The sequence below is a fragment of the Dicentrarchus labrax genome, unplaced genomic scaffold, assembly GCF_905237075.1.
Source record: "Dicentrarchus labrax unplaced genomic scaffold, dlabrax2021, whole genome shotgun sequence".
Taxonomy (NCBI): domain Eukaryota; kingdom Metazoa; phylum Chordata; class Actinopteri; family Moronidae; genus Dicentrarchus; species Dicentrarchus labrax.
In genome coordinates, this window is record NW_026136707.1 from 10,630,333 (window position 1) to 10,646,434 (window position 16,102).

At 41.4% G+C, this 16,102-nt stretch overlaps 2 protein-coding genes across 3 annotated transcripts; one reads left to right on the forward strand and one right to left on the reverse strand.

The window, feature by feature from the left end:
• Positions 1-47: 47 nt before the first annotated feature.
• Positions 48-3,025, reverse strand: cdc42ep5 (CDC42 effector protein (Rho GTPase binding) 5). The gene is made up of 2 exons (XM_051406304.1): positions 2,860-3,025; positions 48-1,997 (listed from the first exon to the last, which is right to left on the reverse strand). Exon 2 carries the CDS (start codon positions 1,993-1,995, stop codon positions 1,060-1,062), a length of 936 nt encoding a protein of 311 aa, XP_051262264.1. The 5' UTR covers positions 1,996-1,997; positions 2,860-3,025; the 3' UTR covers positions 48-1,059.
• A 2,589-nt stretch (positions 3,026-5,614) lies between these two features.
• leng8 (leukocyte receptor cluster (LRC) member 8) lies at positions 5,615-16,014 on the forward strand. Of its 2 annotated transcripts, XM_051405282.1 has the most exons (15): positions 5,615-5,959; positions 6,538-6,670; positions 7,027-7,221; positions 7,414-7,491; positions 7,786-8,209; positions 8,863-9,034; positions 9,118-9,288; positions 9,408-9,653; positions 9,741-9,905; positions 10,041-10,335; positions 10,566-10,667; positions 10,780-10,852; positions 10,940-11,065; positions 11,162-11,369; positions 11,461-16,014. In XM_051405282.1, exons 1-15 carry the CDS (start codon positions 5,919-5,921, stop codon positions 11,621-11,623), a joined length of 2,592 nt encoding a protein of 863 aa, XP_051261242.1. In that variant the 5' UTR covers positions 5,615-5,918; the 3' UTR covers positions 11,624-16,014. The 2 variants fall into 2 exon arrangements, with proteins under 2 accessions (XP_051261242.1, XP_051261243.1); XM_051405283.1 differs by lacking the exon at positions 7,414-7,491.
• Positions 16,015-16,102: the final 88 nt, after the last annotated feature.

Genomic DNA, 16,102 nt, shown 5'->3' on the forward strand with positions numbered 1-16,102 from the left:
CTGAAGTAATTTCCAAAGAAAAACAAGTCACAGCCAAGGTTGATAAATATTTTTAAATCCCAATAATTGTTTTATTGTTTTCACTGTAATCCCTACGTAACCACAGGATAACACGTGTTTAAACCAGCATTTTCAACAGATGAGCACAATGGTCTCTCCCTTTTACAGCATCATGAAAAAAAAAAAAACCTTTTCAAAAGCCAGCGTTATACAAGCAAATAACATACAAAAATACACTGCTGGTCCCGATTTACAATTGACCTTTAAATCCCATGATTGTCATAGCGCTTTAGTATTAGTCCAGCCCCACAGCCCAAAGAAAAGCTTTGGTAACTTGAAAACATGCTAAATAACTGCAGTATGAAAACACATTGCATAAAACAGATCAGATTTGGTCTCAACCAGAGAAACTCACACTTTCAGATTTGGAATGTGACGAATTCACAGTAATCATACACAGGATAACTTTATTTTCTGACACTGTCTCTGGGAACTATTTTGTAAAGCTTAAACATCAAAAGAGGACATGCAGCTTGTAATAAACATGCAATATGAGAAATAACTATTAAGACATGGATATGACACAGGGTACAATAACAGAAGCATACAGCTCCCTGTAAGGCACTATAACATAAAGCTCAGTAAACACAACGCCGGTTGCTTTAAATGGCAAATATAAGACAATGCAAGCATCATTAATTTAGCCTGAATCAAACTTTCCACTGAGGATCAGTTTCATAGCAAAGCTTCCAGGAGAAAAATAAATCAAAGTGCTACAAAATCTTTCACTGTAATAACCTAAATGACACATTGTTTCTGATCAAAATAACAGTCTTTTGCAAATCTGTTACCCTCATAGATAAAACATTAAATGTATTTTCCAGTTGAGCAACATCGTCGAACTGTATCTCTCTGAGACTTGAAAAATCCAGTTTGCATTCTGTTAAAGCCTCCCCTTCAAATGATACTGAGATAATGAGTTTAAGAAAATACAGTATATTTGATTTACTTGACAGCAAAGATCTGTTTTTTTTTTAAGGGGAAACCGTATTTGATCCCCTATAGACCGATTTCATCATCAAACTCGTCTTCAAATGTGTAGCCCCGTCCTACTTCCTCCTCTTCCTCCTCCTCCTCCTCCTCTGAATCAGTCTCTGAGTGGCAGCTGTCGACCCTCCTCCTGTCCAATGAGGTGACTCCTTCATACTCTGAGCTATGTGAGGAGGCCGGACTAGGAGGCAAATCCACTTTGTGATTTGTGAACTCGGTTTCACCTCCACCTCCTATGCTCTCGCCCCTCTCGCTCTCACCCCTCGTTGGACTACGACACGCCAGCTGATCCTCATCCTGGAAGTCAAACCCTTGACCCTCTTCCTCCTCAGACGCTTGGCGAATGATCTCCTCTCGTTTGTCACTGAATCGCACTTTAGGTCGTATCCCCTTTGGCTTGATTCCATTCCCATCTGGTATCCTGCCGTCTTCCACCTGGTTTGTATCCAACCCAACCAAGTTCTTCCCGTTCAGCTCATTCTGCATGTTCACAGACATCTCCATGGCTCCTTTCCCTTGCTTTGCGCCCACCAAGGATGCGCCACTTTTGGTACTGAACACATCCTCCTCATTAGAGTCAAGCCCCAAACCGTCCATCACACCCAGTACATCCCCCAGCATAGATGGGCCTAGATCCAGGTCCAGGTCCAGGGTGAATGAAGACACTGATTCAGAGTGCTGAAGCTCATTGTTCTGTGGGCTTCCTGGAGCATCTGTGTAAAGATCACTGTGGTTGACCGCCACCTGAGGGTCAGCATCCGGCACGATTCCTGGACTACCTGGGTCTGGGCTGGCCTGGCTCGGGCCAAGAGTGGAAAGGAAGGAAGTGTCCCCAAAGGCATCACCTCCTCTCCCAATGTGCATGGTGTGGCGAAAGTCACCCAGCGGGGCTGAGATCATGGTAGGGTCCAGGCGAGGGGCCCGGGATGATTTGTGCAGCGGCATGACTGTAGACAAAAAAAAGAGGGTAAAATCTTATTTATATATGATAGCATGGACTAAGTGACAGATGTGACACTGTGAGATAACGGTGTAAAACAAAAACGTGCAGAAATACTGAAGTCCCAGTCCAGAATCCTGATAAGACAGAGCAGCGTCAACACTTCACATCATGTTGAGCAACTTTGTAGGAAACCAATGAGCATTTTGGCACTGGTGGCTGTGAAGGCCATGCTGAGACTTGTACTTGAAACACACTCATGCAACGCTAGCACATACTTTTCTCTACCCTCAGGGGTGTGTGTATGTGGACAAAAACAAACTTCTCTACAAAAAAAAAAAAAAAACCTTCAACGATGACACAAAAATAATTAAACTGTGCTACTTTTCATTTATATTTCAACATGGAAAAACTATTCCTGTTGAGACCAACAATGTAACATTTGAAGTTAATAATTAAGTTAATAACCAATCTTTACAGTTGGTGGGAGCCAATATAAGCCCCATAAATTGTATCATGTGTGACAGGCAAGGCCACTGTAATAAGTTACTAGATCAGCATTGTACACTTGAAATCAGAATAAAGAAATCTTTCTTTTTAGTGGTTTTTATGTATGTGTGAGAGAGTTAAGAGTTTGGGAGGGGAGGGGGCTCACAGGCCTAACCCCAACACTCAGGGCTTTCCAATCACAATCAAAAGTAAATTATAAATTATATTAGTTAAATCTATACTTTATAACTTATCAGAAGAGCACGCGATGGTCACACTTACTGGCAGAGCAGTGAGAGGAGCGATCGGATCAATGTAAAACTAATCAATCGACCTGAGTGAGCGTCAGCAAAACATTCAACAAGTATGGAAAAACTTACTTTAAAGGGTATATTCTGGTGTTTGGTGGGCTCCCTCCTCAGTATCCAACTCTTTCATCTGGCTTTTTTTTTTGCTTTCGCTTCCCTCTCGACTTTTCCCTCGCTCTTTTTCTCGCCGTCGTTTGTCTGTGTGAATTTTCTTTTTCTTTCCAAAGGGATGGGCATGGGGCGAGGAAGTGACGCGACAGTTATTGGGGAGAGCTGGATCAAAGAGGCTGTAGTGTCGACTTCAGCAGACATTGTTAAATACAAACGAGACTAACAGAGTCGATTTATTGATCAAGTTAATGTTATAATGCTATAAGTGTGAGCCATAGTTTGTTAACAGGATGATGAAGATGACTGGGAGTGTGTTGAATAAAGTTTATGTGTGAATATCCAGTTAAAAAGTATCAAACTGTGACTGACATGATGCCAACTTTCATTTTATGTTACTATGGAAAAATATGGCTGCGGTCAGGATTTATAAATACTGAGCCCATGAGTCAAATCCTGCCACTGCTAATGAGTTATTTTATTACATGTTTTAATGCAGTTTGCTGTTAAATTATACTCTCTGTGAGTTTTATTTAAAGGATGAGGTTAGCAATATTGTATTTTTTTATTATTGTGAACAAATCACATGACAAAAACAACATTAGTTCCTCCTGAAAACAAATATATGACTCATATTAAAACTCTATTAAATAATAACAAGCTGGGTTCTGGTAGTTTTGGGGTAAATAGTGCATTTGTGGGGGACTTTCAGTTAAAGATGAATAAACTTTTTGTGTAGTCAGCATGCTTACAGCAGCAGGACAACATATTTTGTCATGGTAATGAAGGAATGAATGGTGTGTTTTTAATAGTTTATGTAACAATGGAGGTCAGGAGGTATTTCGCTTAAGGCACATAGACAATGATTGATTGTAGGATCAATTGTTGGCTAAAAACATATAAACTCAACACAACTAAACTAAATAATGTGCCTCGACTCATTGCCCTAATTATTGTCCTCGTTTATTAACTAACATATTACACAGTTCTTGCTCATAAAATAAAATAAAGTGTAACTGAACATGAATGTGAAAATGTTGTTTCAAAACTCTATACATGAGTTTAAAAATATTTGAATCAGCCTTAAATACGTTTTAATTGTTGAACACAATATACCCCAAGGTTGCTAAAACCACCAAATTTCTGGAGAAAAAAAAACCCTTATTTAACCCATGACCTCAGTGTCCTCAGTGGTCACCTCACTGGGCTAAACTCACACGGTAAAGACTCTTTTCAGGCTATAGTTATGCTTAATACAGCAGAAACATTTAATTTCACACTGAAAACATAATAAAGGGTTTGACTTAAAGGACCAGTGTGTGTTCAGTGGCATGTAGCAGTGAAGCTGCAGATAGCAACCATCTGAATACATAAATAAATGTTACGCACAGGACTTTACAGTTGACTGTAATTATGATAGAATGCAGTCTGTGAGGTTAACCCTTGTGTATTGCACCACTTTACTGACGACATCACATTTTTAAAGGGTGTCAGTCAGTCTGGTGCATAATCATCTCACATTCATTCACTCTTACAACCATTAAATAAATAAAACAACAGGCGTGGAGTAGAGATGCTTTTTAGGAGTGTGCGTTATCCAGCTTTCCTCTCATGTGTTAAAGAAACAGAAGCATTACCAGCAGGTATTCACACAGTGGTTCCTGGTAGCGAGTCATTGTTTGTGAGGTCTTGTCACAAATGCTCAACATATTTGTGTGATGATGTCGCCGACAAGACAACAATGGGAACAAATTATTCATTCAGCCGGCAGATGATATCATTCAGTGTGAGAAATTGGCTGGAAATAGGCTACTAATACAGTATTTTATCCATTTGAAAGCTCCTGACATCAGATGGGAGAATGTCCACAAAAGTAAAACTGTTTTTATGTAAATTTAAAAGGAAAGAATTGATTTCTCTTTAACATTATGGTATTTAGACTACTTTGAACTTAAAGAAAACTATATGAAATACATTTGATGTATTAGTGATTTTTATTCTGGTTCCAGAGTGGAGTCTATCTTTTGAAAAGATACCGTGAGCTTCACAACAGTTGCAAATATAATTTGCAGTCCAGAGAGACTTCCCAAAAGGCTTGAATGATTTGGGGGGATCATGTGTGGGAGTGAGTGTCTGACAGGAAATGACTCTCCTTTATGTAATACACTCTCACATGCGCTCACACAAACACACATCCTGCAGCTGTGTGTGCTTCACAGGGAGGTGAATGAATGAGTATGCGTAAGATATATGAATTTTGCCAAGTAAAAACATGGTATCATTGATTGGATACAATTATAGCCTCCCAAATATGGATAATAATAAGGTTTTTTTTTTTCTCAAATAGTGACATGTTGGCTGCACATTAACTAACAACATGAGCTGATGATATATATAGATGTATATTATTGATGATGGGAGTTTAATAAAGTTTTCTTTCACTACTAACTTCAGCAAAGTGAGGAATTATTTAGAAACTACTGCCCTCCGCTTTGTCTGTCAGGCATTACAACACGGCCCCATTCTTTATCATTGACGGGTTTAGTGGGCGAATACGGCTCTGACCTAAACCCAAAGCTCAACATTTGATTGGTGGAACAAGTAGTGAACGGAGCAGAAGGTGGGAGAAACAGGGGCGTGAGCTCTGCCTGAGAGGACAAACTCCGGGCAACAAGAACAAGCTAACCCACAACGTCACTTGACTTGGCCAATTTTAGCTATCTGCCATTTTGTATCTCCACAGACGAAGTTGGTCGTCAACGAAGAAGGAAGCAATGGTCACCTTATGTTTTTGATTTGCACCTTTACTCAGAGTATACTCAACGTTTGACTTGTTTCGATTGGCCGCGTTATATTCGCGGTCGGCCGACTGCTCTTCTTGAGATCAGACGGTCGATTATCGTGTCCGTCTTCATCTTGTTTACCTTTTCGCTGTAGCAGCAGAGCTAACGCTAACGACGCTAGCCGAGTGCGCTAGCGAGAAGTCGTCCCTAGCGTTAGCGCTAACTGTAGTCTGTGGCAAAATGGCGGCCAACACGACACAAGCAACCCCTACAACCAACTGGTAGGTCACACTTTCTAGATAAAGAAGCCCCACAATGTGCAGTGACTGAGGCTGTAACGCTACTATACACGGTGTGGTATCGAGCTACAATCCAGAGCTAGTGATTATTAACTTGTGCTAACGGAGCTGAGGGTGTACAGGCCGTTGGTTAACGGTTACTGCTCAACGTTCGTACTCGTAATGTCAGTACCGGGTCAGTGCAGTTGGTTAATAAGTTAATGTCAGCGCACGGTAACTTAATGCTACATGTATTTAGTTTAAGAGACAACCCGTCGACATGCTGACGTTAACACGGATAGCTGCGTTGCTTTAATCGAGATAATTAGCGGTTAGCTGTCAGACTATTAGCTGTTAAACAACCGTTGTGTTTTATACGTTGGCTAACGGTTGTCCAACGGTTGGCTAACGGTCACCTAACTTGTGTCAGTTCTGGAACCAACCGTTAGCAGTTGTGTTCCTCAATCTCAAGACTTTATAATGTGTGTGTGTGTGTGTGTGTGTGTGTGTGTGTTGTTGTTGATCAAGTTAAAGCATAACAATCCCTAAAACATCCTTTTTAACCCATGTGTTGATGGCAGGTCCTACGGTGCTACTGGAGACAGCCAGGTCCATGAAAACCCAGAGTGGGAGAAAGCAAGACAAGCCCTGGCATCCATTAGCAAGAATCAGAGCGCTGCTAAGGCTGCGCAAGCCAGTCGGACCACAGCAGAGGTTTGCTTTTTTTCCTCTTTGTGTCTATCTTTTTGTAGACCTGGTATTGGGATCTCCACACACAATCTCCTGGACCACATTTAAAGGTGGCACAAGAAGAAATACAAACCATTAACACGTGCAACACAAGTCCCAATTAAGAGTGACCCCAACCAGATTGCTGTGAAATGGTGTTGTAGTGCATAAATGCTTATGGATGTGTAATATTTATAGTACGTGTTGGTTTGTGATTAGTTTCACAAATATTTATTTTAGAATTTTCTTGCATCATTGTAATTTCTCTTTCTGTGCTAGATGATTTAATGTCTGTTCTAGATTAAAATATCAAAGCTATTTGTGCATCTGTGTTATTTCAGGCCGGTCAGTTTCAGCCAGCAGTGACTGACTCTGCTGCCATTCAGCAACAGCAGCAGCAGCAACAACAACAACAACAACAACAACAGCAGCAGCAACAACAACAACAGCAGCAGTACTATCCTTGGTACCAGCAAACTCAGCAGCATTATCCTGGATACACATACCCCTATAACTACTACTACCCCATGGGTCCAGTAAGTACAGAAAGGAATTTGTTCTATCCTTATATTTACCGTAATAACATTTAATACAAATGCAGATTAACGTGTGTATAAACACTTTAAGCTGCAAGACTTATACATGGGATGCTCCCAAAATAACATCTAATGCTGAGAGATTGGGAGAAGGTTGTATAATAACAACACTTCGTTTTACTGAATTTTCAGTATGGAGCTGCATATCCTCCAAATCAGTATGGTGTACCTCCAGGGCCTTACCCAGGAACTCCAACCTCTAATGGACAGGTACTTAAAATCAATTTGTAGTTATTCATAGACCCTTTAATCACATCACAGGAATAACTATAGACCAAACTTGATGAGCTTTTGTCACTGATCCTTTTGGTTTTGTAAAGCAAGAACTACCTAACAAAGTAACTGGACATGACCAGTGACCATATTAGGCTTCTTTTAGATTAACTAATTTTGCAATAGTATGGTGAAATTGACAGTGTAATCCATGTCAGCCATTTCTGACGCTTCTAAGAGTTTTTTTTTTTGTATGGCTAAAATAGCTTTTTTCCTTCTTGCTTTTTACAGCCTCCTCCAGTGCCTGGAATGGAAGATCAGTCCTCTAGCTACCCGTCTCAACCACAACCTCCTCCCCCTGCTACTCCCCAGCCACCCCAGAGCCCAACCACCTCAGAGAAACCCCCTCCTCCTCCACCCCCACCAATTCCTCCCCCACCCAACTCCCAGTACCCTCCTCCTCCATCACAAAATGCTTACAGTGCCAATAACTCCATGTCATACCCACCTGGTGACCCAAACCAAATGCAAGTTTACAATCATTCCCAGGGAAGGCCTAACTATGGACAGGGCTTCCAGGCCCAGAACACCTATCAGCCCTCTCAGAATACCTCCCAGCAGCAGCAAGGCCAGTATGTACCAGGGCTTGGCAGAGGAGAGGCCAACAAAAACAAAAACCAAAAACAAGGACAGCAACTGTGGCACCGCATGAAACGTAAGAGTTACTCTTTTGTGAGCTAGTTTACATGTATAAAAATTTTCGACTCTATAGTAGTTTCCATATTTATATTTGAGTGCAGTGATTACATGCTTGTTTCAACTATAAATAGCTAACAAAGAAAACATATTACTCATGATTCGTAAGTGTATTCATGCATAAGAACAGGGAGGATTGTCTTGCCCTCTACATACAGGCAGTGTGCGTGACTAGGATTGTTTTTGTAATAGAGGCAGAGTCTCTCTGTACCAGGAGCCCTTTTACACAGCAATGTAGGAGTGCAGGCAGGTGTTTCACTTAGCAACAGTTGTGATGATGCTCGAGCCGTGTCTCTAAATCACACCAATCAGAGAGCTCTGTGCCCGATTATGGGCCAATCAAGAACATCTCATCCCATTAGGAGCTTGGTCTGAGATGATGCCGGGAGAAATGTTGTGCTTTTGCTTTCTGAATCCAGTTCCTTTGTATGCCAGATCTGTATTGTACGCTCTGCAGTGAGAGAATAGAACACTTTATTCTAAGGAAGTCAAGTTTTGTGCTTCTGGATTTTGTGAGATTTAAAACACATTTAAGTTTTAGTTATGCAGATGTTTCCCTGTCAGGTTTTATTTCTTAATTCTATACCTTTTTGTATATTTTTGCCCTCACAGAGGCACCTGGTGCAGCTTCTGTTAAGTTCAATCTTCCCAAGAGGCCCTATCAGGTTCAGTGTTCTCCAATTTCCAATCAGACGTTCCCTCCAGGCGAGCAGCCCTCAGGATTGAATCCAACTCCTTCCTCCCCGGCTAGTGCCAGTGCTGCACCGGGTGGTGCTCAGACACGGTGAGAACGGGTCTGTCTCCAGTGATTCTGTCTGTTTTTATTCGTCTTTCAATAATATGTTGACTTAAATGTTTTTGCTCCAGACCCCAGGACTGGCCCCAAGCTATGAAGGAATATGTGCAGCGCTGTTTTACAGCCTGTGAGACGGAGGAGGACAAAGATCGCACAGAGAAGGTGCTGAAGGAAGTTCTGCAGGACCGGTTAAAGGATGGCTCTGCTTACACCATTGATTGGACTCGTGAGCCATTGCCAGAGTGAGTCCAGTATATTGGTGTTTGCCTGGTGTATATAATAATTGCTATTTAAGCTTTTAAGCTGACAGTGTTCCCGGCAGGTTGCGCGCACATTAAGATTTAAGTCTTTGTTTTTGTAGGCTAAAGGTCAAGCAGTCTCGTTGGGAAGCTGTACCCCAGAGGGCGTCAGATGGCTCAATTAGCCGTGGTGGAAGCACAGCGGCTGCAGCATCAAGAGGCAGGGGTGGTGGACACAGACTGGGCCACTACAGGAACATATTCTCTCAAAGGAGTCCATCTTCTAGTTCCTCCCGTTCATCCTCCCGCTCCCCGTCCCCCTCCCATGGCCGACACAGAGACCGCAGCAACCAAAGGCATAGACGCAGGTAAGACACATTCCCTCCTTTTTCTTTGGTTATTGTGAATGTTCTGTGTATTTCCTTTCTTAATGTCTCATGTCTCTTTGTTCCCAGTGATTCTGGCTCACAGTCAGACAGCAGCATCTCCAGTGACCTCCGACCTCAGCTGTCACGCCGAAGTCAGAGAGGAGCACGTGGTCGTGGTAATGACAGGGACAGAGGACGTGGAGGTGGAGAGAGAGGAAGAGGAAGAGGAGGAAAAGCCAACAGAGGAAGGCGGTAAATGAATAAATATGTTACTACACAAATTACATTGAACCATTTAATCAGGCCCTTTTTCTCATTGATCACTGTTTGTTTTACTACACTATGCCACGGGATACCACGTAAATAACCTTTAACTTATTCTTCCAGAAACATGGAAGATTCCAATTCAACTGTTGGAAAAAAGAGGAAAGGCGGCAATGCTGGGCTGGATTTCCACGACCCAAACAGAGAAGCAAAGAAGCAGAGCAGAGCAGCTCGTTTTCACAAGCAGCTTCGCTCCGAGCCCCTCGTTCTCTCCATCAATGCCCTCGACCTACCCGATGGGACGCAGGAGGGCCTCAGTTGGGAGGACTGCCCTATTGTGGGAACATGCCAGGACATCACCAAGTCTTACCTGAGACTCACCTGTGCCCCGGACCCCTCCACTGTGCGCCCCGTGCATGTAAGTTGTATTCTTCCATCAGCCTTTTTAATGTATTCTTACTATAGTTTTGAAGTCCAGAGACAATGTTTAGCTTTTTGGAGATCTGTCACAAATCATTGTCTGAGAAATACTGAATAAATGTGTTATTAGTTTTAAGCTTACTTTGTGTAGAGTATATTTATATTATCTTCTACTTCACAGAAAGATCAAGATTCAGACTTTTATCTATTTCTGAATTTTTCACCAAGGTCCTGAGAAAATCCATACAAGCTGTGAAGGCCCACTGGAAAACCCACCAGGACTATGTCTATGCCTGCGAACAGATGAAATCCATTCGACAGGACCTCACGGTTAGTTTTCATTTCATTGGTCTCTCTGTTGTTATGTTTTTGCAGTGTTAACTTCTGTCTGTGTTTTCTTCTGTGTTTATAAAATGTGTGTTCACCCCCTGTAATAATCCAGGTCCAGGGAGTTCGTACTGAATTCACAGTGGAAGTGTACGAGTGTCATGCACGCATTGCTCTGGAAAAGGCAAGTCTGTTTTGCATCCTAAGTTTTGCATAAGCTAAAACCGATGACAGTGAATTTTTTAAATACCAGCTGAATGTTTGTGTTCAGGGAGACCATGAAGAGTTCAACCAGTGCCAGACCCAGCTGAAAGCCCTGTATAAGGACCATCCCTCAGACAACATTGGAGAGTTTACAGCATATAGATTGCTGTATTACATCTTTACTAAAAACTCTGGAGGTATGCTCACATTGTTCTTCTCTGAGACACTACCACACATCACATTTCACACTTCTGCATTTCCTTCCTCTTTTTAACATTTATCTTCCCCTTCAGATCTGACCACTGAGTTGGTGTACTTGACCCCGGCGCTGCGGGCAGATGTGTGTGTGTGTCATGCTCTTGAACTTCGTGCTGCTTGGGCGTTAGGAAACTATCGCCGTTTCTTTAAGCTGTACCTGAAAGCCCCGCGCATGGCTTCATACCTCATTGACAAGTTTGTAGAGAGGGAAAGAAAGGTTGCACTTCGGGCCATGGTCAAAACGTAAGTCAACTTCCAGAAAGGTCTATTTGCAATGTTAGGTCCTTTTTTATAACTGTGCTAATCTCCGTTTCTCTGTTTCCTGTGTCCACAGGTTCAGGCCCGACTTGCCGGTGCAGTATGTGCAGTCTGCTCTGGGCTTCACTTGTTTAGACTCCTGTATGGCCTTTCTTACTGGGCTAGGTGTCACCTTTACACCCTCTGACCCCGAAAAGATAGACTGCAAAACCAGCACAGCCTCTTTGGCTGCCTCCTGAGGGAGTGGGGGTGGGAGTTGCTAGGGGACCATCATGGATCCTTACATATACAATACAATGCACTGCACTTCAGACACCTCAGCCAGTTCAGATAGAGTAGTTGGGAGGCTAACAACTACTGAAGACCCATATAGAAAGATGTGTTAGAATACTCTGCTGCAAGATTCAGATCTTATAAGGCAGATGTCCTTTTCTAACACTCCAATAAGAACCGAGCGAGTCTGCACACACTGTCACTCTTATATTGTAGGTTAGCCTAATGCCCAAGATTTCTCGCTACATTCATAATGCCAGAAAAGTGAGTGAACAGTTTAGATTATGGATTACCATGTAATCTCAGCACTTAGAGGACAAGAAGTCACAGAACCAGATCAGAGAGGCACTCACCCACATGGTTCCTGTTCCTTTACCACCATCAGATGTCAAAGCTAACAGTGTTCTGTCATGTTTTTTCCTCCCTCAAGTCAACAGCTCCAAGACCTGAAGTTTCAAGCCTTGTCAACCAAAAGGAAACTACAAAGAAGCTTCAAGTCAGTCATCCAGCTGTCTCCTGTTTGAAGTCAAGCCTGCAGAATCAAGTCATCTTTACATTCTTCTCTTAGAGACTGTGAGACAGCGAGGAGAGAAGATACCAGCAGTTTGTCTGAAAGAAGAGGTGGTGGTTTGTATGTCCTGCCCTGCACCCAGTTTCCTCAAGGTATCTACAGTTGGCTGTTCATCTTGCTCCATATCCCCAATCATATGGCCCCTGAAAGCAATGGACTGAAGTTTTAAAGTATTGTTCCTGAGTTAATGAAGTAGTAGTCATTTCCTGGTCAGTTATGAAGTCGTTGGCCAGCATTTGGGGAAAGTCTCAATCTAATGAGCATTGACTTTGTGTATGATGACGAATACAGGCAAGTGTTCTTCATCATCTCCTCACTCCTCCATACACTCGAAGCTGAGCTCCATCTCCAGAATCAAAGCAGCCAGATGCTGAGAGGGAATCTGCCTCCATCATCCTCAGGTAGAAGTTCTGCTAGCAGCTGGAATCCAGCACAGCCCGATCAACGCAGTGATGAAGCCCATCTTTCATCAATGTCTCCACCTCACCAGCTGTTATTCAAAAGAAACAGGGGCAGCTAAGCTGCCATCTTCAAATACAGCTGAGGGTGAATTCTGCGCAGCGGAGCATCTGTGGGAAACCTGCTGCTTCTTCCAGAGGGAATAACAACGAGTGGTTTGTATGCTACATCTGGCTCTGGTGTTTGCGAGGCTGGTAAGCGAAAGGGACTTCTCTGGAAGGAGGTGGATGACGTCACAACAGAGATGTTGCCTCACATTTGCTGTGTTAAATGTTTCATGTTTCGTGTTTTTTGGACAGCAGTATTGGCCTTTATCTCAACGAAAGAAAAAAATATTATGGAGCTGCAAAGCAGATTTTTATAAAAACATACAAGTTGATATTGAAGAGATGAATTAAGTATAACACATTTGATAATATATTAGAATGACAAAAAAGCAGTAACATCCCAGAACTGTTGCTGCACAGACACACACAGTTGTTGATATGGTAATAGTGATATGGTAAAGTATTTAAATCAAAACACAAGTTTTAAACTGATGTAGACGGTAAATTAATAAAAAGGGAGATCCAAGTTGAGTAAAGTGCTTTTATGTCCACTTTTCCAGTAGCTCTGATAAAATGTTCTAAAATGAAAACCGCATTTGTAGCTTCATTCTAGTCTATGGAAACTATTCACTCTAAATGAAAATCAAATGTTTCTCTTTGTGGCAGTGGAGTTGTGGATTTTTCTCTGATGTGATTTTGGTCCATTTATCTTCAGAAGGTTTGTACTTAAAGGATCTAGAATAATAATTGTGGTGGTGCGCAATGTCTTAGGTGATAATTGGAAAAACAAAATGTATTAGGAGACTTAAAATAGTCGTCATTAGACAGCGTGAAAATGTCAGGAAATGTACCCCTAAAGAATATTTAAGACTTTCCACCATATCCTATAACATCCACCTATAGAATGATTGTTTATAATTTATAAAATTGGGTCAGCATTGTTCCTCATAATTTTATTTCATTTGAACAGTATTAATTACCACTGTAGAAATCTTGAGGCTGAGGTATTTAAGACTGGTGTAACTCACCTGAACATGAGTGGATGCAGGCCTGCTGTACAATCGACGTGTTTACTTGTCAACAGTATATTTTTGTAAATATTGTATTATATTTCTGTGATTTTTTTTCAATTGGTGCGTAGTGTAGGATTTTTTGTTCACACACGGGTAAGTGTGATTTTTGTTTTTGTTTTGCGAAACTCTTCTTAGACCATTTATGTGAATATGTAAACTTAAATGCAGACAGGTCTGGATCGGGTTGTGTGTTATGTCTTCATCATCATCATCATCACAGTGGATGTAGTGGTGGAGTTGATAATTGCCAGTTTTTAGTGCTAGTTTGTCCCAGCACAGCCTGAAAACATTAGCACAGGCTCTTGAACCAGATTTTGGCGCGATGTCATGCTCAGTTTCCAGTGATATGAAACATTTGGTTGTTAAAATCGTCCCTCCAGGAAGAAAAAAACAACACGTTGCCACATTTGTGTCACTTGCCTGTTTTGTGGCAGTTTTGTGTTGGCAGATTGTTCCATACTAAGCTAGTGTACACTGAGCGACGAATGGGACCACCATTGCCAAACGCACATATTGTTAACAACTTCCACAAAACGACAAATATCTATCAGGTTGACAAAATGTTCCTGTAAAACTGGATTTGTTTCCCGACTGTTAACTGTTCATTATTTCAGCAAATGTTTTGTAATGACAATGATCTCAACATGTTTTCTTTCTTCCCCTCCCCCCCTTCATTTATCTGATCCCCTGTCCTCTTTGCTATTCCCTTCCCTCACTCCCTTAAACCTTTCTCTCACACACCACCAGACTTCTCATTCTTCAGCTCGTAGTACTGCTGCATTGCAGGAGCACACGGAGTGATGATAAAGTGGGCGAACCACCTCCAGACGCCAGCCGGAGAGAGTGAATTGTGAGCAATCCAAAGTCTTGGTTTGACCCACTGAAGTTGAAGCCATACAGCTGATTAAAATACATGGGAGCCTCACATTATGAAATGTGGAAAATGTTGATGTGCTGCTAATGTGGTTTGCTGCTAACCCAAATATTTAAAATGTCTTTCTGTGCAACATGATTCCTGTTTAGTTTTAAAAACAGTGATGACAAAGTCAACATGTACTGTGGTCTTCTGTTTGTCCAGATGCATTTACAGTTTTTGATTGATTTGATTCTGGTAAAGAAATTGTGATAATTTAGGTTTTCTTTTCTTTCACTCTCTTTATTTATAGATGCGATTCATCTGACTTGTGTTTGCTAGATTGACAGACCTTCTCAAGTCAGTTACAGAGTTGCATTAGAGTTTAGTTTTGAGAGTTTAATCCCTCATCTAAAATGTGTCTGGACATATAGAACACGTCCTTATCCTCGAAATACAACCTACATCTAGTAATATTTTATTTTTCTCAGTATGCAATCTTCTTCTTTTAGACAGTTTCTCATTTGACAAGTGCTGGTGTGTGCTCCCATGCTAAGAAATTAACTCTTTTTGGTTTCTTCACATGTGACGAGCTTGACTGATGGTTGTTTGTTGCCTTTGGTTTGTGTAAATGTAAGATTTTTACACATGGTCAAAGTGTGTACATCTGATGTCTCAGGTTTTCAGCATTGAAACACCAGGATGTTTGCTTTGTTGTTTATTTTATTTTTATTTTTTTAGTAGAAAATTCACCCCAGACAACTAACAGTACACATTTTCATTTTGGATGCTCCTTTTTTTTTTTTCCTCTCCAATGCCTGAGTCATGTTTTCAGTATTTTTTTGCTCCCATGTTTACTGTATACCTCCCATCAGTCGTTGTAACTCCTTCCTCAATATTTGACACTGGAACAACTCCCACGTCCCTCACTTCAGCTGTGTTCATTTCCTGCCGTTTTCTTTTTAACTCTTCATTTGAATTTGTCTGTTCTCACTTTCTCTTACTTCCTCTCCCCCGCATGCTGTCCTCTCCTCCTCTCCCCCCTCCTCATCTCCTCCTACAAATCTCTAACCACTATTTGTTCTCTTCTCATTCTTTTTCCTTTTATGTTTAGTATGTTTGTGACCGTTTGCCATGTGCAACTAGTCACTCTCACTAGTAAGTATTGTATTGCGTCTGCAATGCTTTAATAGTTTATGTTGCAGCTCACTAACAACTGAAGCTGAAGGTTTATCTGCAATGCCTCCTCCCTCCCTATCCCATGCCTCTACAGATCTGACATGATAAACTGCCATTTTGTAAATATTGTGTATATATTTTGAAAAAAATTAATAAAATAAAAATATAAAGGGCATCCAGTGTTGATGTTTGTCTTTCATGAAATACGTACAAGAAGAACTGACAACAAATGATACATAAATGGAAAAAACAAAAGCAACAAT